This window comes from Denticeps clupeoides, chromosome 13 (genome assembly GCF_900700375.1).
Source record: "Denticeps clupeoides chromosome 13, fDenClu1.1, whole genome shotgun sequence".
NCBI classification, from domain to species: Eukaryota; Metazoa; Chordata; class Actinopteri; order Clupeiformes; family Denticipitidae; genus Denticeps; species Denticeps clupeoides.
Window position 1 is genome coordinate 2,542,208 of NC_041719.1, and position 20,626 is coordinate 2,562,833.

Here is a 20,626-nt window from a genome sequence, read left to right on the forward strand (position 1 = left end):
GCTTTCTGATTGGCCGCTCGGAGCCCGGCTGACTCCGAGTCCGCCGTGTTTACTATGGGCACCGGGAAAACGCTCAATTCCCGACGAACAAACTGTTCAAATATGTCAAAAGTAAAAATATAACAGGCATTCTGTCGACGTGAAATGTGTAATTATTACAAATAAGTAACATATGAAGGAGACGAAGACGAGTGCGGTGCATTGTGGGTAAGGAAGAGGAAGTCGACGCCGTCCTCCGAAGATGGCGGCGACCGTGGCAGGACGCGTTGCCAACTTGTGCAGGCATTTTCAGCGGTCCTTCGCCATATCGCCGCCCTCGGTAAGACAGCAGCTCCCTCGGCCGCCGTCCATATGCTCCAGCCCCGCGACCAGGTAACGCTCCCCGGCCCGCGTTCGTTCCCCGGCGGTTGGCAGCAGGGTGACGGCCTCCTCTGTTCGCACAGGCATGCCGCGACCCTGCATACATCAGCGGGCAGGAGGGGCCTCGGGGAGTTCTTCGACGATCCAGAGAACTGGGGCGAGTCGACGGTAAAGTCCGGTACGTTCGAATCAGTGCGCGTCGGTTGCAACTCGCTCCGCGAACCGGTGACCGTAACACGGCTGTCATGTTGAACCCCAGGAGCGCCCTGGACGGCAAAGCAGCTGCGGACGAAGAGTAACGAGGACCTGCACAAACTCTGGTGGGTGTGAACGCTGTACACTGCGGCACAGCACACGGTGACACAACGAAATGTGTCCTCTGCATTTAACAGTCACCCTTGATGAGCAGTGGGCGGCCATGACAGGCGCCCGGGGAGCAGTGTGTGGGGACGGTGCTTCGCTCAGTGGCACCTCGGCGGCTCGGGATTTGAACCTGCAACCTTCTGACTACGCTTCCTTAACCGCTAGGCCACCACTGCCCCCAAGTGTGCAAAAGGAAAGAAATAACACACAAAGGGCCCATAAGATGGTGCAGGTCAAGACAAACTAGACAAACCAGCGATGTAACAATATCTAAAGTGAAGTGATGTGTCACATGTGATACACGGCAGCACAGCACATGGTTTGTCCTCTGCATTTAACCCATCACCCTGACTGAGCAGCCATGACAGGCGCCCGGGGAGCAGTGTGCGGGAACGTTGACCTCGGCGGATCGGGATTTGAACCGGCAACCTTCTGACTACGCTTCCTTAACCACCACTGTGCAAAAGGAAAGAAATAACACACAAAGAGCCCATAATATGGTGCAGGTCGAGACAAACTAGACAAATCAGCAATGTGACGACATATCAGAGCATGGATGTATTTAGTATGGAGTGTACAGTACAGACCAAAAGTTTGGACACCTTCTCATTCAAGGTGTTTTTTCTTCATTTCCATGACATCAAAACTATGAATGAACACATGTGGAGTTCTGTACTTAACAAAAAGAGGAGACCCGGCCTCCACAGTCACCGGACCTGAACCCAATCCAGATGGTTTGGGGTGAGCTGGACCAACAAGTGCTAAACACCTCTGGGAACTCCTTCAAGACTGTTGGAGAAGCATTTCAGGTGACGACCTCTTGAAGCTCATCGAGAGAATGCCAAGAGTGTGCAAAGCAGTAATCAGAGCAAAGAAACTAGAATATAAAACATGTTTTCACTTATTTCACCTTTTTTTGTTAAGTATATAACTCCACGTGTTCAATCATAGTTTTGATGCCTTCAGTGAGAATCTACCAACATAAATGGTCATGAAAATAAAGAAAATGCGTTGAATGAGAAGACGTGTCCAAACTTTTAGCCTGTACTGTATGTGGCATAATAAGAATAATGCGTTTAATGTGTCTTCACTCCTGGGCTTTGTTGTTTCAGGTATGTTCTCTTGAAGGAGAAGAATATGCTGCTCACTCTCGAGCAAGAGTCAAAAAGGCAGCTCTTGTCCATGCCCAGTCCAGAGCGAATGAAGAAGGTAAAAATAAAGTGAAGTGATTGTCACATGCTGCTGTGTATCACATGTGACAATCCCTATATTTGATGTCCCTGTATCACCACGTAAAATATCGTGATCTATTGCTGCATAAATATTTTCGAACACCCCTATTATTTAACATTAGTACGAGTTCCACTAGCCTGTCTATGGTCCTGCCGTGGATAGAAATGGCGATCGGTGTAAAGAGCGTTTGGCCGTTCTGCTTCACCATTCAGAGAGCGGCAGCTCAGACGGTCTGATCTGGAATTTGTCCCCTTTATGACGCCATAAGGAGAAAGGTTACACGACTTCCTGTCCGTGCCAAACATTGTGGTTGGTGAATGGTGTTGATGACGTCATTTTCCCTCAATTTCCATAGGCCGCTCTCCTCCTCGTCCCGCCCCTCTCCTCATCAGTATCATTTAAAGCCGCAGACACCGAAGCGGCGCATCCTGCGGAAATCTCTATGTGGGACTGGACCAAGACTGAATTTCGGAAAAAAACTTTAGACACTAGGGATGCTCGAAAATATCGATAGAGCAACATATCAAGAAATGGTGATACAGGGACGTCAAATATCAGTATTTTTGTATATAGAAATATGGGGCTGGTCCAGTCCTCTACAGGCACCACACCAGCCTTAGATAACCACCCGGGCACTTAAATATCTTATTCTTTTGCGTTTTATGGTAATGTGTTTAAATTAGAGGTGGTCATAGATAAATTTTCTTAATCTAGATTAATCTCACTGTAATCTTGGAAATCTTTTAGATTCATCTAGATTTATCTACATTAAAATGGCTCATTTGAACTATAACGGCCCACAACTAGTTAAAATGCAAAGACAATAAAGTAAGAGCTCTGTTGTTTGGGCTGAATTGTTAATGTAATGTGATCCACCCAGACCGTACACAGCATCTTGTATATCAGTTATATCGTGATATGATTTTAAGAAGTAAAAAAAAAAAAAGTCAAAATCAGGTCGGGGGACCTTTTAAATCGCCCTCTCGCAACCTTCTCGCAGGTTGACCGGTCCTTACGGAGGCTCGACACTGTCGTACAGGAGAGGGAGACGGCCATCCGGTTACTGCAGACCGGCCAAGAACGAGCGAGGCCCGGGGCCTGGAGGAAAAATGTGTTCGGAAAGGTCTATTGGTAGGATTAATCGTACGCTCGCAGCACGTGTATAACTACATATGCCAGAACTTCTGCAACTTTCTGCAATTTATGGTCCTTAGGTACCGCTTTAGAGAATACGCCATTCCCTGGTACCTGAACACACGGTACAAAAGAAAGCGCTTCTTCACCCCGTCGTTTGTTAATCCTTACACCAGGTAAGAACAGCATAATCATTTTGTGAAATTACGTTTTTGAAGGTGTCTCATTGCCATGAAGTGAAAGTGAGGTGACGGTACCTTCATCAAGGGGACCGCTTACTTAACCGCTAGGCCACCACTGCCCCAATCACATGACATGTAAGATGTGGCATGTGATTGGGAATTAACTGCCCACCCTGTCGTTCATGTTGGAGTGTAATTATTCCCAGGTGGTGAACTTTATTGATGTTTTAACAGGGGAGGAGCTTATAGGCACGATCGACAGCTCTCAAAACCCCCTGCTTCCTCATTTTGGACTTTTTAAACCCCCGTCAGTATGTCACACACCCAGGTGTATCGCAGCGTCCGTCTCCTTCCTGTCGCCCGTTTTCTACATTGTAAGGGGTATTAGGAAACAGGAGATTTAGTGACCACCCCCCATACACTGCACACTGTAAATAAGGTCACAAAAGAAAGCGCAATGTTCAGCAGTCGCTTTATTTTTGTCTCACAGGCTGAGCCTGGAGAAGCACCTGCGTGCCAAGGTGAGAAAAGCGAGGCTCGAAAAACAGAAGAGTAAGAGGCTGGATGAGATGTTTTCGAAAACGTCTGCGAAGGTTTGATCTGAAAGACAGATGCTAGAACCCTTTTGTGTTGTGCATGTGCTGTAACTGTACAGAATGTTGCTTATTGTACATCCCATAATAAATATGTAAACTTTTCTTTTCCACTCAGTGCTTATTTGGAATCATTTCTGCAATTTTATGATGGTGTACGGGAATTCTGCAGTAAAAGACTCTTTACAAAAAATGTTGACACAAAAGTACGAAAGTAAGTGTCTTTAAGAAACATTTATTTATGAAACCATTTGATATATATTGAAGCGGTTTTCCTTCAGGTCAGTCAGAGAAAAAACGATGGCAAAAAATGGACAAGTGGGGCGTGGCTTTTTTTTTTTTTTTCCTTTTTACAAAATAGCAAAAGCAATAAGAAATGTTTTTCTAAAGAAAATGAAGTATTACCTAGACTCATTTCTTAAAAAAAAAAAAAAAATCAAAAAACAGCAAAAAGTCCTTTGTTGTTCCTGAGTCCATGTTGAGGGTTGACCGAGCAAGGTTTAAGTTTCAAAAGGCAGTTAAGATTAAATTTGTCGGCAATTAAGGACATTTCCTGTCCACACACTGTTTTCCGCCTTCTTCATACTCCTGTTTGGAGATCCACATTTGTTGAAATGTCCCCTAAAAGAAAGAATATACAGGTTTAGGTATAACAAGAGACGAACCTTGATGTTGTGAAAGTGACATGATTGTAAATGTGGAACACGGTGAGGCAAAATGTGTCCTCTGCTTTTAACCATCCCCCATTGGTGAGCAGTGTGTGGGGACAGTGCTTTGCTCAGTGGCACCTTGGCGGTTCGAGATTCGAACCGGCAACCTTCCGATTAAGGGTCTGTTTCCTAATCTGCTAAACCAACCAATCATGTGATATAGATACTTCTAGAACTTAAATCTCATAGGTATTTAAGTTTAGTTCAGTGCAACATTATGTGTAATCGCACGATGGGGGGAGTGAAAACACATTCACGTGAACTCACTAGCGATGCGAGGATCGAGCCGCCAATCCAAGCACTGAACCTGCGTTCCACAGTTGTGTTGTTGGCGATCAACTTCAAGCGCATACTCTGATGGGGAAAAAAACAAACAAAGGAGACATAAAGGCACAAAAAAATAAAAATCTGAATGAATAAATGCACAAACAACAAATAAGCAATGGTCCGTCTCAGTGTCCCTTACCGGTGGTGTCTTCTGGGAGAGTTCCCTGTTGAGGCGGTCTGTGAAGCCCTGGATGAGTGTGTTTCCACCAGTCACAATAACACTTCCATAAAGACCCTGGTGATAAAAAAATAAATGTTGTCCTCCAATATGTCTAAAAATCAGACCGTACCATTCGGGGAAAATGTTGTAGTTCACCTTTTGCCCATTAGATGGCAGAAGAGGCATTTATATATTACGTTTTTGGTAAACGTAAGAAACGTGAGTTTGTCTACTAAACAGGATTATCTGAGAGTAATCCCATGATGTAATTGTACGCTACAGATTATCGCAAGCGTTCCATAATGAGTGCCATGTACAGGATGTTAATTCACAGGCCATCCTGAGCACCAGCGTTCACAGATTCAATACGTACCGGTCGAATGTCAATGTCACACATGCCAACACTGGTGGTGACCACGTGTCCAACCCCCAGCATGGTGTTACCAGAAAGTCCCTGGAAAGACAGGCAAATTGAGCAATATTTAGCAGTCGTTCCGAGAAGATAGTGAATTATGTAACTATACTACACTCACCTTGGCATTGGATGGATCGAACAGACCCTCGGGAATCTTGAGCCGTTCGGCTCCGAAGTCACAGTTGTATCCGTTGGGCAGCTCATAGTGAACAGTGGGCATCTGTGCAGCCACTCTGCATTGATTAAAAGAGGCGCCCATCATGAAACAAATCAAATAGAAGCAGCTGGTCCAGAATACCAGCAATCTTACTGCAGCAATCTTACTGTTCATCGTAAGGCGAGTCTGAAACCTGCAGAACAGAAGCCTGGAAGTCCTGAATGACGGTCTGGCAAAAGAGAGGGAGAGAGCGGGAGGAATAAAGAACGTCAAAGAGCCCACTACCTTAATGTAAAAAAATAAAAATAAACACGACGTTAAAAGCGCAGCTTACGTTACACATGTAGTTATGCCATGAACGAGTCACTTGAGGTAGCTTCTCCTTCTTTTTCCAGCTGGCGGGTGACCCTTCACGTACCGGATCCTGCGTGGAGAGTAAAGGCGTTGGGACTTTACAGAGGACTGCAGCTACAAAGACCGTTTACTTTACTTTACTTGGCAGAGGCTTTTATCCAAAGCGACTCCAGCGATTCTCATTCGGTTTCTATAGATTTTGAGTCACAAAACTAAGAGCCCTGATAAGGCCAAACTTGTCAAGAATAGAACATGCAGGGGACCTGTTAATGTGAGTGTGTGCATATGTTAGTGTTAAGACTCGTCTGAAATACTTTTTGAACAAGTGGGTTTTCAACTGCTTCTTGAAGGTGGTGGTAGTCTCGGCTGGTCGAATGGAGCCGGGCAAGTTGTTCCACCAGCCAGGGACAACAAAGGAGAACAGAGTCGATTGGGATCGGAGACCCCGTGAAGAGGGAATTTTCAGTCTCGTTTCATCTCTCTGAGAGGGCCTTTCATTTTGACAACTTCATACCACAGTGAGCATGATAAGCAATTAATAATTGTGCTTCTTCACTCAATTCCCATCGCCGTGTCATGCGCAGCAGCCCTCACCTTCGATGCAATGATGTAGGGAGGGACGATCTCCACACTGAGGTCCTGGAACAGTTCCCTGCACTGCATGCTCATGAAGTCACCGGCAAGCGGAGACTTGACGATGCCTGAAGACCCCAAGAGATGAGAACATTCTTAATTCACAGTGTCACCTTCATCTGAAAACCGGGGAGCGGGGGATGAAATGTAGTAGCCTAGTGGGTAACACACTCGCCCAAACCCCACTTACTACCATTGTGTCCCTGAGCAAGACACTTAACCCTAAGTTGCCCCAGGGGGACTGTCCCTGTAACTCGCTCTGTATAAGGCCGTCTGAAAAATGCCGTAAATGTAAAATGTGACTGAGCAGCAGACTCATTGTGCGGGGAACTATAAACCCTGCGATGAAGAAGTTATTGTGTGTTGTGCCCAAACATAAAAGCATTTACCTGAATGCACATCAACAAAGCCATGCCATCAAATTTCAAATGAGATGTCTTTTAATGGGCTTTAGGCATTAAAACGACACTTACACTGCTGCAGGACATATCCATCATGAACTGGAATGGCTGTTGTGTGTGTTGCTCCACTGTCTAAAACCAAACCTGTGGATCGTCCATTGGCAAACCTGGAATATTTCTAATTAAGGGAAAGACAGCCCCTTGCCATGACACATGATTATTTTGCATTAGAAATATAAAAAAAATTAAAATCATATAAAACCACAGTTGAGCAAAGGATACGAGGACAGCACAGCCGTTTTGCACAGGAAAAAGGCAGGGATGTTGTAATGTTCAAACATCAGCTCAGTCAGCTTCTCCCGCTTGGCTCGGGTGTTCCACTGAATCAAGGAAGAAATAAAAAAAATCAATCAAACAATTCAACAGCACCACAGAACTTCTGACAAGCTTAAAAAAAAAAAAAAAAAAAAAAAAAAACTCACCGATGCCTCAGACATGAGCACAGGATGCAGACTGGGTTCTGATTTGAAGTGCATCTTATAGGTGTGATCTAGAATGGCCTGGAAACTGTCCCAATCCTCAACTTAACAAAAAAAAAAAAAAAAAAAAAGACAGATTAAAGGTCCCCTGACATGAAAATGTGACTTTGTGATGTTATTTAACATTAATACGAGTTCCCCGAGCCTGTCTATGGTCCTGCAGTGGCTAGAAATATCGATAGGTGTAAAGGGCATTTGGTCATTCTGCTTCACTGTTCAGAGAGCGGCAGCTCAGACGGTCAAATCTGGAATTTGTCCCCTTTATGACGTCATAAGAGGAAAGGTTACCTCCCGTTTCTCATGTTTTTCCACCCCGAGAATTTCCCTCCCCTCCGCTAAAACATTATCTCCACCATCTCACGAGACTCTGAAGAACCCAGTGGGTTAATTTAATTTTTTTCTAGAAAAATGCTGCCAACTTCCCATCTGCACCAAACGTTGTTGGTGAATGTCGTTGATGATATAATTTCAACTCGTCCCGCCTCTCTCCTCCTCATTAGCATTTAAACCTACAGACGCGTCCTGGGAACTGGATCAAAGTGGCTGTAATTCTGCACCACGGCTGAATTCCAGAAAGAGATGTCAGATACAGAATTAGAGGACACCAAAAGAGAAGGAAACCTAAAAGTAAAATAGTGTTCGCATGGAAGGAATTTCACTAGATAATTAAAGCTAAATGTTGTGTTAACTGGCATGGCTGTAAACTTGAAAGAAGGAATTCAGTCTGATGGAAGTGTGATTATTTCAGACACCAGCACCAAGGACAACTCCAGAACACCTGCGGCGCAGCGGACGTACTCATGCCGTTCTTGAGCGGCGACATGACCTCCATCTGCTCCCGGGGGACCCGGAGCTGGTTGGTGTCGATGTAGTATGCAGTGCCGCTCTGCTTGGGCTTCTCCCCGTCCGTCTCCATCGGCGCGGAGCCATCCTCCCGGTCCAGAGTCACGCCGATCACCGTGGGGAAGTCCGCCTGCGGCGCGGACAGAAAGAGAGAGACAGGGGTTTACACCACAACACCGGGGCACCAGCGCAACAAAAAGACCTTGCTCTTTAGAGAATATTTAGATGAACTTGTAACCTTCTTATTGTCTGACTTCCGTATAGAAACTAGAAATGAGTGAATAAAAAGATTGTATTCATTGTTGGGGGTCCTAGTGAATCAGAACTGATCACTTCATCCATGGTAACATGGAAGCACGTAGTTAGTCGCTCTGGATAAGGACGTCTGCCAAATGCCTTATATGCAAATGTAAACAAGTAGTAGCCTAGTGGGTAACACACTCGTCTCTGAACCAGAAGACCCAGGTTCAAATCCCACTTACTACCATCGTGTCCCTGAGCAGGACACTTAACCCTGAGTGTCTCCAGGGGGGACTGTCCCTGTAACTACTGATTGTAAGTCGCTCTGGATAAGGGCGTCTGGTAAATGCTGTAAACGTAAATGTAAAGCGCTCCGGGTCACCTTGGGGCAGTCCTCTCCCGCGTAGCCGGCTCGCACGGTGTACGAGCCGATGTCGAAGACCAGGGCTCCCACCTCATCTGCGGAGGAAACGGCCGTGTTACGCACCGCGCGTGTTAATTAAAGACGCTTCATTGACGGTATTAGCACACTGCGGCTAGCCACGTTAGCCGCGAAACCGCGTGGGGCGCACAAACTCACCGCCTCCGTACACTCCGCCGCTCATCCTCCTAGCCGACGAACGCACGCAAACCGGGCGAGAAGAGCCTCTCGGCGGATTCAAAAAGAAAAGGCGGCAGCGACGCGGCTCCCCGGACGCGGCTAACGCGCAACCACAACAAAAGACGCGCACCGACTGCGTGCAACCTATCCTGCGCAATTCCCGGATCCGGAACGGGCCAATCAGATCCCAGGATGGCAGGTCGCCCCGCCCCCCACCGCCTTCGTCACAAACAAGTTTCGTTGAGGCGAACGTCGATTTTGCCCGCCGAGAAATAAACGTCAATCAATATCTTATTAAAACCAAGGAAAACATTTTAATAAACGTTTATTTTCTTTTTCACATGTGTCGTGCAATGCTTATTATTGCTGCTTATAATTTAATGTTTGTAAGAGTTGTGTTGTTTTTTTAAAGTTAATAATAGAGCGAAGGAACCTGAAATTAAGGACGGTCCCTTTAAAAGAGTTCCCACTCTTCTCTCCATCTGTGCACTGCCCCTCCTAAAAGGCCGTTCCTGCAGTGAGAAGGAGGAACTTCGCCAGGCGCGCCGCTCCTCTCCTCCCATGCACCAGCGCAGGACCGAGTAAGTCTGTCGCATCTTATTTCTGTCTGTCCGTCCATATCTCTCTCTCTCTCTCTGAACGTGATGGACGGAGGATCCGTCTTACGAGCGGGACGTCGCGCAACGCGACGTGTCACGTGTCCGAGATCGGTCGCGTTTGTCGCAGCTGAGTTCTGAGTCCGCTCCGTCCGACTTCTGGACCGCGGACCGTTACACGGTTATTATGAAGGGAGTCCCCCTCTTCACACCAACATGTCAGCTCGTCAGTTATGAGGTTTATTTCCCAAAACCTGTATTTTTTTAATGGTGAAGACTCGATATTTGCGTGATCAGCCACAACATTAAAACCCAGTACTTCTCAGACCTTGAAGGCGTGGGCAGCACATCCCAGAGATGCTCAGACCGGCTGAGGTGCGTTGTCCCGCTCAGCGGGGTCATTGTCAGCAGTGTTTAGGTCGAGATCACCCCAGAATCGCAACTTCCATGCAACAGGAAAATAAAAACGTGATTCGGCCTCCCCCTGGCGTTCCGTGATTCCCTATTTAGGCGTTATAGTTGATGGGTGGGCCGGTCGTGGTGCACTGCTAGGCATTAATGTCCTTTTGTGCTCCTTGAATCACTCGGAAGTGGCAATTTGATTTGAGATACATTACAAAAATAAGTTTTTCCTGTTTCCGACCCGTCGGTGTCAAGTGGTGACTGGTGACGGGCGATGAAACGAGACAATCTTTCAGACATTTTCAGGATAATGTGGCAGCAGAGCTCGGCATTGCTGCACGAGATGTCACAATGTATTCGGCGTACGTGTCTGAGTGGCGTCCTCATTCGGACTCACGGTGACGAGCAAGGTGACAGTCCCTTCGCAGACAGACTTCAACTGAGCCTGTATTTCTCCCCCCGGGCCGACATGAAGAAAACCCCGACTGAGCAATGCATTATGCAGAGCGGCTTCTGCTCTCTACGGTATTTCTCCATCCTCCTTGACGTCAGTTGCCATTTGTGAGTGTTGCCCTGGCAACAGCCTGCCTCCCCTAGAGATACGTCTGGCCGATAAGACGGCCCTGGTTTTGGCTTTAAAACGCTGCACCATACACACACGTTTTTATTACATTTGATTTGGAAATAAAAATGTGCAAATCAAGGCAATTTTATAGGATATGTATATTTTAATGATTACATGGAAATGAAATGTAAGCAATTTTATCATTAAAAAAAATCCATTATCACAATCCACCGTTTTCTGCCGTGAAAGGTCACGGACGAAGACACACCGCTCCCCGCGGCTGTTTATAGAGGAGCCGCGCTGCTCGTGTCCGATCTTCTCGCCATCAGGCCAACAAAGTCCAGTTTCCTCCTGCAGAATGTCCTGGTCCAGAGCTCTCAGTCGGCCAACTTTACACCGATCGAGACGTGGCCTGGTCAGTGGGGCGAATTTCTCTTTAAATTTAATGGAACTTGAAGCAGTTTATTTGAATGTGGACAGTTTTCAATTAGCTCTTAATCTGACCCCATGCTATTCCAAAGGGAGGCCAGGGGTTGTGGCCCTTTCATCTGCCTCTCATTGATTATATTTCCTGCGGAGATGAGGCGAACCCTTTCCCACTGCTCCCTTTCATTGGCCCCATTAAACATTCAGGGTGTCCTAATGGGAGAAAATCCCCTTTCAAATATGACTTGACTCTTTCAAACTCGGAAGAGCCCACTTTCGTGGGGTGGGGGGGGCAAATACGTTAAAATAATGTGCGCTTCAGTGGGATGTGGTTACTTGAATGTTAATAGGACTTTACTCCACCCACGGTGTAAACCCGCGGATAACAAAGCCGTGGTTTATCTAAGCAAATAGGTTCAGGTTTCAATGTCAGACAAAAAAATCTAATATTCATTAGAATTTCCTTCTTCTCATGAAACAATGAAATGATGTGTGTAGAGAAAGAGACTCTACTCCTATATTGTTCTCCTTCTGTAGACTTTTGCTTGTAGGAGATCATTTAGAAACACTGCAGCACAGCACATGGTGCACACAGTGAAATGTGTCCTCCATCACCCTGAGTGAGCAGTGGGCACCATGACAGGTGCCCGGGGAGCAGTGTGTGGGGACGGTGCCTTCATCAAGGGGACCTCAGTGGCACCTTGGCGGATCGAGAACCGCCAAGGTGCCACTGAGGTCCCCTTGATGAAGGTACCGTCCCCACACACTGCCCCACTGCTCACCAAGGGTGACGGTTAAACCTACATTATTTTAGTTGGGAGAGACCAACCCCCATTTCTTCTAGAACATCTATGTTATTACAACTTTCACTTTTTAATCAGGATTATTTGTGTCTGAAATCGTGCCTCACTGAATTACTTCACAGTTACTGTTGGGAAGATGGAGGAAAAACTAAAAACTAGTTTCTATACATCTTGTTTTCAGTATTAATATGGTACTTTTGATCTCTGATGCCAGTTCCTGGAGTGACACTGGTGTAAATTTGCTGCTTCTCGGCACAATGTTCATGTCAGGATGTGAATGGTCATATATGCCGGTGTTGGTGGGAATTAAATGCTGGAGCTTCTCTGTACTCGCGTAGTTATTAAAATGTCGTTCTATTGACTAATATCAGCTCGGTACGTAGTTAAGCGATGGTGTCCGAGAGATGGAAGGTTCCGTTTTTTTTGTGTGTCTTGTTGACGGCCAGACGCGCCACTACCGAGATTCAGTGCCACAATGCCGGGCGCCATGGATACAATGGACAGAACTCACCAGACGCGTCCTGCTGTCATAATCCACGGTCAGCGCGGGAAATAACTGGAAAGTTTTGTTGTTGTTGGCGTCGGTGTGACTTTTTCTCTGTCGAGTTCTATGCATGTCTGTCGAATACAGAACTCGCTGCTAACTTTACTGCGGCATCAGGATGCTTGTGGATGATGAAAGTGAAGTGATTGTCATTGTGAGACACAGCAGCACAGCTCACCATGACATGGTGAAATGTGTCCTCTGTATTTAACCGTCACCCTTGGTGAGTAGTGGGCACCCATGACAGGTGCCCGGGGAGCAGTGGGTGGGGACGGGGCTTTGCTCAGTGGCACCTCAGTGGCACCAGTGGCACCACTGCCCCAAAGGCCACCTCCACTTTCACTCCACCTCCACTGCCCCAAAGCTCCTTCCTCCCTCCTTCCTTCCTTCAAGGCACAGTGACAACACACAGAAATCCTGTGAAAAGGGACGAGACTCAGCGCTGTGTCCATGTTGAGTCTTGTCAGGGTCACTTGAGGAGAGAGCACTGGTGGCACTGCGGTCCTCGTCATCGTTGTCATGACCTTGCCTGCCGCTGTGATTCTATGCTTTATTCCTTCATTGCGTTTTTCTGGGTTCGTCTGTATTTAAGCCTCCATAGCGGATCGATTATGTTTTTTGTCCATTTTCCCTGCAGGGGACTCCTGATGTCCTTCCTGATGTCCTCCTAGTTGCTTCGAGAGGCGGAAATCTGGTCTCAGCACTGCTTTCAAAATGACTCCTGGCCAGGCTCGCACTTGTCATGCATTGCTGTTACGGGTTCAAATCAAAATCATTTTTTTTATTTATGGAAGAGTCTGGTTGCCCCGGCATGTTGGTCAGTGTGATCAGCCCCAGCCTGTGGAATAGGCAATATAGGCAAATGCTAAGGACAAATGTGTTTTAATGTGAAAAGAACAAGCCATCGTGACTTTACCTGCATGGCAAAGCCTATTACATAGTCGTAGTAGTATTAATAATAATGGCGATACGTAACTTTCCTACAACAGGGCCAACAGGTCAGTGGTGAGAAAACAGCATGAAAAATGCCGCTCAATCCCCCCTCGATACCGTTCTTTACGGTAGGGCTGAGTGCGATGGTGGTGCGTGACTGGGTGTTAGGAACCAGGAGAGCACAAAGTTCCAGGTTCAAAGCCCACTAATAGTACCATTGTGTCCCTGAGCAAGACACTTAACCCTGAGTGTCTCCAGGGGGGGACTGTCCCTGTTTTTACTGATTGTAAGGTGCTCTGGATAAGGGCGTCTGGTACTACCATTGTGTCCCCGAGTGTCTCCAGGGGGACTGTCCTTGTCACTACTGATTGTAAGGCGCTCTGGATAAGGGCATCTTGGACTACCATTGTGTCCCTGAGTGTCTCCAGGGGGACTGTCCCTGTCACTGCTGATTGTAAGGCGCTCTGGATAAGGGCGTCTGGTACTACCATTGTGTCCCCGAGTGTCTCCAGGGGGACTGTCCCTGTAACTACTGATTGTAAGGAGCTCTGGATAAGGGCGTCTGGTACTACCATTGTGTCCCCGAGTGTCTCCAGGGGGACTGTCCCTGTCACTACTGATTGTAAGGCGCTCTGGATAAGGGCATCTGTATAAATGCTGTGAATGTAAATGTTATGCTGTACGTTTGCAGGCGTCCACCGGGTCGTCTCTCCCTTCCTCCTCCTCTGGGTGCAGGTTGTGGCCTGAACGTGTCGGGCGGGGACCATGAGTGAGCTGGAACAGTTGCGGCAGGAAGCGGAGCAGCTACGCGACCAGATCCGGGTACAGATATGGCCACTGCGACGTTAACGTAGCGCCTGGTCCATTTTACTTACATTAATAGAACCTTTTATATTAAATAAGTATCTCTGCTCGACAGGATGCCAGGAAAGCGTGCAGTGACTCCACTCTGACTCAGGTAAATGACGTTTCCCAGAATTCCGTTGGTGTGAAGGGAGTTGTCCTGTGGCGTGAGCTGAAGGACCTTTATTTGGCAGATCACCTCAGGCCTGGACACGGTGGGCAGGATCCAGATGAGGACGAGGCGCACCCTCAGGGGACATCTAGCCAAAATCTACGCCATGCACTGGGGGAGCGACTCCAGGTCTGTTGTGGTGGATGGGGGTGAAGTCTCCGACTTTCTGTACTTCCTCTCTCTGGAACAGGAGACTGAGTGCAGGGCAGGAATCAAGTTGATTTAAATATATAGATATGGACATATAGATATACATGTGTATTGAGCCTTATCAAAGATTCAATATTAGTATATTGCTCTCAATAATGATGACATCACAATATTCTACATACAAAATAATCATGGGACCAAAAAAAAAATAATTCATAGTCAATTGTAATATCATGAATATTAGTTATAATGCCCAGAATGAGTGTCATTTTTGATAAAGTTGAATGAATGACTGGTGATAAATATTGGGAATTGGGGGCGTTCAGATACAGATGAGCTGGGATGGGAAATGATGTGTGTGTGTGTGTGTGTGTGAGAGAGAGCTCTGAAGGGGGTGGACCAGCAGCCCATGATTATTTTATGTACAGCGGTTGACATTTGAGGGCCACCGCTCTCCTTTATTGTGCGCTGGCGCCACAGATGGTGCCAGGCTACTTCCTGCCTCTGTAGTGCTGGGCAGCAGAGTAGGGTGGAGGCACCGTGGTGGTTGGTGGCTTTTTTTTAACGGGCGACCCTCTCTCTGTGTGTCCCCCTGGCCTTGGGGTGATGAATATTACATGAGACCCCGCATCACACCCCACCACTGACTGTATTTCCACCCAGCTGCTGCTCCACATGCTCTTCTCCTCCTCATGTGGAGGAGCTGGGACTTCTGACTGCTGCCGTCAGTGTTGTTTGCAATGTATCTCCTCTACATGCATGAATATGGTCATGTCGTGTTGGTTCTCCTGATCCAATAAATGCTTCCAAAGGAGGAAGCAGATGTTCCTTCAACGTTGATGTCTGAATTCTGTCTGCTTGCAGGCTGCTTGTTAGCGCATCTCAGGATGGGAAGCTGATCATCTGGGACAGTTACACCACAAACAAGGTGATTTTTTTTTTTTTTGGTTCAAATAGTAGTGGTAGTAGCCTAGTGGACTCTCCTATGAACCAGAAGACCCAGGTTCAAATCCCACTTACTACCATTGTGTCCCTGAGCAAGACACTTAACCCTGAGTGTCTCCAGGGGGGGACTGTCCCTGTAACTACAGATTGAGTCGCTCTGGAAATGGGCGTCTGGTAAATGCTGTGGAGCAGTGGTGGCCTAGCGGTTAAGGAAGGAAGCGGCCCCGTAATCAGAAGGTTGCCGGTTTGAATTCTGATCCGCCAAGGTGCCACTGAACAAAGCACCGTCCCCACACACTGCTCCCCGGGTGCCTGTCATGGCCACCCACTGCTCACTCAGGGTGATGGTTAAATGCAGAGGACAAATTTCACTGTGTGCGCCGTGTGTCGTGCTGCTGTGTATCACATCACTTCACTTTCAAACAGAGAATATTTCATAATATTCATTTTGTTCCTGTGGTTTCCAGATCCACGCCATTCCTCTGAGGTCATCCTGGGTAATGACTTGTGCCTACGCCCCATCTGGAAACTACGTAGCCTGTGGAGGCCTGGACAACATCTGCTCCATATACAGCCTGAAGACCCGCGAGGGCAACGTTCGGGTCACCAGAGAACTTCCAGGACACACAGGTTTATAATAAAATATGTCTATACAAGTGAACAGACACATACAGAAAGTGAGAAACTTGTTAGAATAATGGATTTCTGGGGTTTTCTCCCATTTTTCTTCAGGTTATCTGTCTTGCTGCCGCTTTCTTGATGACAACCAGATTGTCACCAGTTCTGGAGACACCTCCTGGTAAGCATGAAATCAGAATCCACACACCTCGTTTCATGTAAAGTGATTCTTTTTAATTAATAAAGCTTGAATTCTTCCATAAGTTCTTTGGACAAAAAAATAATCATTAACAAGATGCTCTAAAGTCACATCTACACTCATGTTTCCACTCATTCAAGATCCTCATACATGGACATTAGTCCAGTTTGAAATGTGGTGCCAGTGGTGGCTATGAAATCTGTTTACTTTCCTATTAGAAATATGCTTTATTTGAAACATGTGTGGTATTGATTATTTGGGTCATTGTCTGGACACGTGACCCAACTTCTGGGGCTCCCACAAAAGTCAAGTGCTCTGTTGTTAGACCCGCCTTGACGCAGCCCCAATTTATTAACCAAGGCGGCTGAAGGTCACCTACATCCTGGATTCAATTCATAACCCCGGTCAAAGCAGGTCCAGTTTTCCACCCTATAAATCGTACTTTTTAATCACAAAAGCTCGATATAAACATTGTAAACAGACTAGTGATTTGGAACGGAAATCCCCCGGTCCACAAAGTGGTATTGGACCGGGGGATTTCCGTTCCAAATCATTTTGAAATGCCCATGGATTGGACATTAACTGGCAGGGCGAGGCTTTCAACGTCTTCTTCAACGTCACAGCGGACATCATTGTAGCACCAGAGTCTGGCAAAGGTCCCCTCACATGGAAAATGTCACTTTGTGAGATTATTCAACATTAATACGAGTTCCCCGAGCCTGTCCATGGTCCTGCGGTGGCTAGAAATGGCGATAGGTTGGCCATTCGGCTTCACCGTTCAGTGAGCGGCAGCTCGGACGAACACGAACCCTGGCGAACCAAGAACCGTAGCGTGATGTAACGAGCTGCAAATGGAACGTGTCTCGTCTTGGCATATGCTTGAAGTTGAGAGAGCCTGGTGAGAAGAATACTGTTGTCTTGTCCTCCTCTGCTTGAGCAGCAAGATTTGTCTATAACGGCCCTATTTTCATACAACATACCGACGTATTTGGCATGAAAATATGGAATATTAAAACATTTATTTCAACATTAATTGCATGCAGTTTTCCAAAAATGGCAAGATGCCCCATGGTGCGTAATCTGCAGCTTGGTGTGACAAATGTAATAAATACGTATTATGGACAACTGCTTCCATGTGACGTTAAATAGAGAAGAAGATCCTTTCCTCTGTCTTGTAGTTCGTTGTGGGACATAGAGACGGGTCAGCAGACCACCAGTTTCACTGGCCACACTGGTGACGTTATGAGCCTGTCTCTGAGCCCGGACTTCAAGACATTCGTGTCTGGGGCGTGCGACGCCTCCGCCAAGCTGTGGGACGTGAGGGACGGGATGTGCCGGCAGTCCTTCACCGGCCACGTCTCCGACATTAACGCCGTCTCCGTAAGTCCCCCTCGAGTGGCATGAACAACAGTCTTTATTGTCCATCCCCTTTCCTGCTTCCAACCAACGTCCTGCTCCTGTCTGCAGTTCTTCCCAAACGGAAATGCCTTCTGCACCGGCTCCGACGACGCCACGTGTCGGCTGTTCGACCTGCGGGCCGACCAGGAGCTCATGGTCTACTCCCACGACAACATCATCTGCGGCATCACCTCCGTCGCCTTCTCCAAGAGCGGCCGCCTGCTGCTCGCCGGCTACGACGACTTCAACTGCAACGTCTGGGACAGCCTGAAGGGGGAGCGTGCAGGTGAGAGAGCGTCGGCGACGTCGCCACGATCGATTTCCTTTTCGATCCGATGCCAAGTAGAATTCAGGTTGGTATCGGCAATACCTGATCATCTATACGAAAACTAAACGTGGCTGGAAAGTCGAACCAAAAAGTGGGTGTCCTGTGGCGGTGGGTGTTTGTCTTGGGTACTGAGGTTCTGGGGGGCGGGGTTTGTGCTCGCTCAGGGCACCAAACAGGCTGGGCCCGCCCCTTTCTGTGACGTCACGTTGATGTGTGAGTATTTCTACAGCAACGTGGGGCAGAAATAGAAGAGTGAAAATATTGATCCAATACCGACACCAACTCGGTATCGATAGTATCGATAATTCAGATCAATCCGCACATCCCTACTCACCAGTAACATGGCAGTCGTGGTAGGACTGGTTTTCCATTTTATATTGTTTTGAGAACATCTGGAGTAGGGTGGTAGTAGCCTAGTGGGTAACACACTCGCCTATGAACCAGAAGACCCGGGTTCAAATCCCACTACCATTGTGTCTCTGAGCAAGACACTTAACCCTAAGTTGCTCCAGGGGGACTGTCCCTGTAACTACTGATTGTAAGTCGCTCTGGATAAAGGCGTCTGATAAATGCTGTAAATGTAAAAGTAAATGGACTGAAACCAGAAATAACATTTTATTAACCAAGAAGCCAAGTCAGTCAGGCGCTTAAGGCCGCCATGTTGCTGTGAGCGAGGAAAAGTGGTGTAGGACAAAGTCGATTGGCGGTTGTGGCCACCACCGCGTTGCTGCGATAAGTTAAATCTGTCCTCGTGTGGACGTCTAAGAAGCAGAGTCGGCTTGATGGCTGTTTTGCTGGTTGTGCAGGGGTGCTCGCCGGCCACGATAACCGGGTAAGCTGCCTAGGCGTGACCGACGACGGAATGGCGGTGGCTACGGGCTCTTGGGACAGTTTCCTCCGAATCTGGAACTGACCGGGGGTTCTGGAGGACGAGGACGAGGAGGAACTGAGGGAGAGCCGCCGTCCACGCAGCCCACGGGAGGCTGCCGCCGGTCCACCAGCTGCCAGAGAGTCGACCGTTTATCCGCTTATTACACACCGCTTTCAATAATTCATTCAACCAAAACGAGGAGAGGCCAGATTAACAGGTTTTCTTTACTAACAGACTAGAGAGCATGTTACTTGAAGATAGGACTGTCATTTGTCATTGTGTAATATGTAAATATATATAAAAACAGCGTGTGTTTGTGTATATATATATATATATGTATGTATAGCATTATGCCTGTATGCTCCATATATATATATATATATGTGTATGTATGTGTATAATTTTATTTTATGCATTCACTTCCCAAAATTGCTGATGTTCTCTACGCTTGCAGAGATAGCGGCTGTAATTCAGCCATCGTGGGGTTAGAACACGGCCATCCTGGTGTGGCACGTATTTTGAGTACTGGTCAGTCTCTCCTGGCCCACTGGAAATGTCGCTGACTTGTAGAAAACGTTTCTTCGTTTAGAACCGATGCCATTTGCCAGAATGTCTCGGATTTTGTGTGCATGCATGGTGACTTTAGACCCGCCAAGCCCACATTAGGGCCGGTTCGTGGCCAAAAGTGCTTCTTTAGTGGACCCACCCATCGCGGCCAGATACACATCCTCCGCCTGGACGGAAAGGCGACCGAGGCCTGTGTTCTGCCAGTTCAGCGGGTGAAAAAGGTCCATCCAACAGTGCCTGATACGAGGTGTGTCGTGGACGGACATGAAGATCTCGCCACATCTTCTCGGTGCTAAACAACCACGCTTGCTGGACGTGTCGTTCTAGCGCCCACTCTACAGAACTCCGTATAGAACCTCCTGCCATGGTCCAGGGTAGTGGAAGTGTGTGATGTAGCCGTAGATGCTTAGGGGGAATCGTGAAGGTCATGGAGTCGGTTATGAAGAAGCACTACAGTATTGCTTGGAATGTGAAAAGTTCACTTTGTTAGCCTATTCCATCCCGTCGTGATTAATTGTTCACTTTTCTAAAGGTATTTTATATATATATATATATATATATATATATATATATATATATATATATATATATATATATATATATATATATATATATATATATATGTTAAAAATACAGTACAGGCCAAAAGTTTGGACACACCTTCTCATTCTTCTTATTTAATGTGTTTTCTTTATTTTCATGACCATTTACGTTGGTAGATTCTCACTGAAGGCATCAAAACTATGAATGAACACATGTTTTGTATTCTAGTTTCTTTGATCTGATTCCTGCTTTGAACACTCTTGGCATTCTCTCGATGAGCTTCAAGAGGTCGTCACCTGAAATGCTTCTCCAACAGTCTTGAAGGAGTTCCCAGAGGTGTTTAGCACTTGTTGGTCCAGCTCACCCCAAACCATCTGGATTGGGTTCAGGTCCGGTGACTGTGGAGGTCAGGTCTCCACTTTTTGTTAAGTACAGAACTCCACATGTGTTCAGTCAGTTTTGATGCCTTCAGTGAGAA

General features: G+C 46.9%; 3 protein-coding genes across 3 annotated transcripts; 2 read left to right on the top strand and 1 right to left on the bottom strand.

Moving 5' to 3' along the window:
- The first annotated feature begins 241 nt into the window (after window positions 1-241).
- mrpl47 (mitochondrial ribosomal protein L47) lies at window positions 242-3,982 on the top strand. The gene is given in 7 exon segments (XM_029000815.1): window positions 242-310; window positions 313-538; window positions 620-680; window positions 1,836-1,932; window positions 2,957-3,087; window positions 3,171-3,266; window positions 3,763-3,982. Coding segments are annotated over 7 exon segments (789 nt in total). The 3' UTR covers window positions 3,872-3,982.
- A 98-nt stretch (window positions 3,983-4,080) lies between these two features.
- Window positions 4,081-9,401, bottom strand: actl6a (actin-like 6A). The gene is made up of 14 exons (XM_029000814.1): window positions 9,225-9,401; window positions 9,027-9,103; window positions 8,360-8,534; window positions 7,505-7,605; window positions 7,305-7,402; window positions 7,095-7,189; window positions 6,583-6,689; window positions 5,969-6,058; window positions 5,802-5,863; window positions 5,596-5,710; window positions 5,436-5,516; window positions 5,042-5,137; window positions 4,843-4,929; window positions 4,081-4,486 (listed from the first exon to the last, which is right to left on the bottom strand). The coding sequence occupies exons 1-14, from the start codon at window positions 9,247-9,249 to the stop codon at window positions 4,406-4,408; spliced, it is 1,290 nt and encodes a 429-aa protein (XP_028856647.1). The 5' UTR covers window positions 9,250-9,401; the 3' UTR covers window positions 4,081-4,405.
- A 303-nt stretch (window positions 9,402-9,704) lies between these two features.
- On the top strand, window positions 9,705-20,141 carry LOC114801965 (guanine nucleotide-binding protein subunit beta-4). The gene is made up of 10 exons (XM_029000489.1): window positions 9,705-9,826; window positions 14,206-14,336; window positions 14,434-14,472; window positions 14,552-14,658; window positions 15,544-15,607; window positions 16,092-16,254; window positions 16,357-16,423; window positions 17,620-17,821; window positions 17,909-18,125; window positions 18,974-20,141. Exons 2-10 carry the CDS (start codon window positions 14,280-14,282, stop codon window positions 19,078-19,080), a joined length of 1,023 nt encoding a protein of 340 aa, XP_028856322.1. The 5' UTR covers window positions 9,705-9,826; window positions 14,206-14,279; the 3' UTR covers window positions 19,081-20,141.
- The last annotated feature ends 485 nt before the right edge of the window (window positions 20,142-20,626 follow it).

Coding starts and splice junctions, on each gene's coding strand:
- actl6a (XM_029000814.1), bottom strand. CDS start 9,249: ATGAGCGGCGGAGTGTACGGAGGCG. Junction 6,690..7,094: donor TGGATATGTCCTGCAGCAGT/GTAAGTGTCGTT, acceptor TGGGGTCTTCAG/GCATCGTCAAGTCTCCGCTT. Junction 4,487..4,842: donor GCTCGATCCTCGCATCGCTA/GTGAGTTCACGT, acceptor TCTTTCTTTTAG/GGGACATTTCAACAAATGTG.
- LOC114801965 (XM_029000489.1), top strand. CDS start 14,280: ATGAGTGAGCTGGAACAGTTGCGGCAGGAAGCGGAGCAGCTACGCGAC. Junction 14,473..14,551: donor GTGACTCCACTCTGACTCAG/GTAAATGACGTT, acceptor TTTATTTGGCAG/ATCACCTCAGGCCTGGACAC. Junction 16,255..16,356: donor AGAACTTCCAGGACACACAG/GTTTATAATAAA, acceptor ATTTTTCTTCAG/GTTATCTGTCTTGCTGCCGC.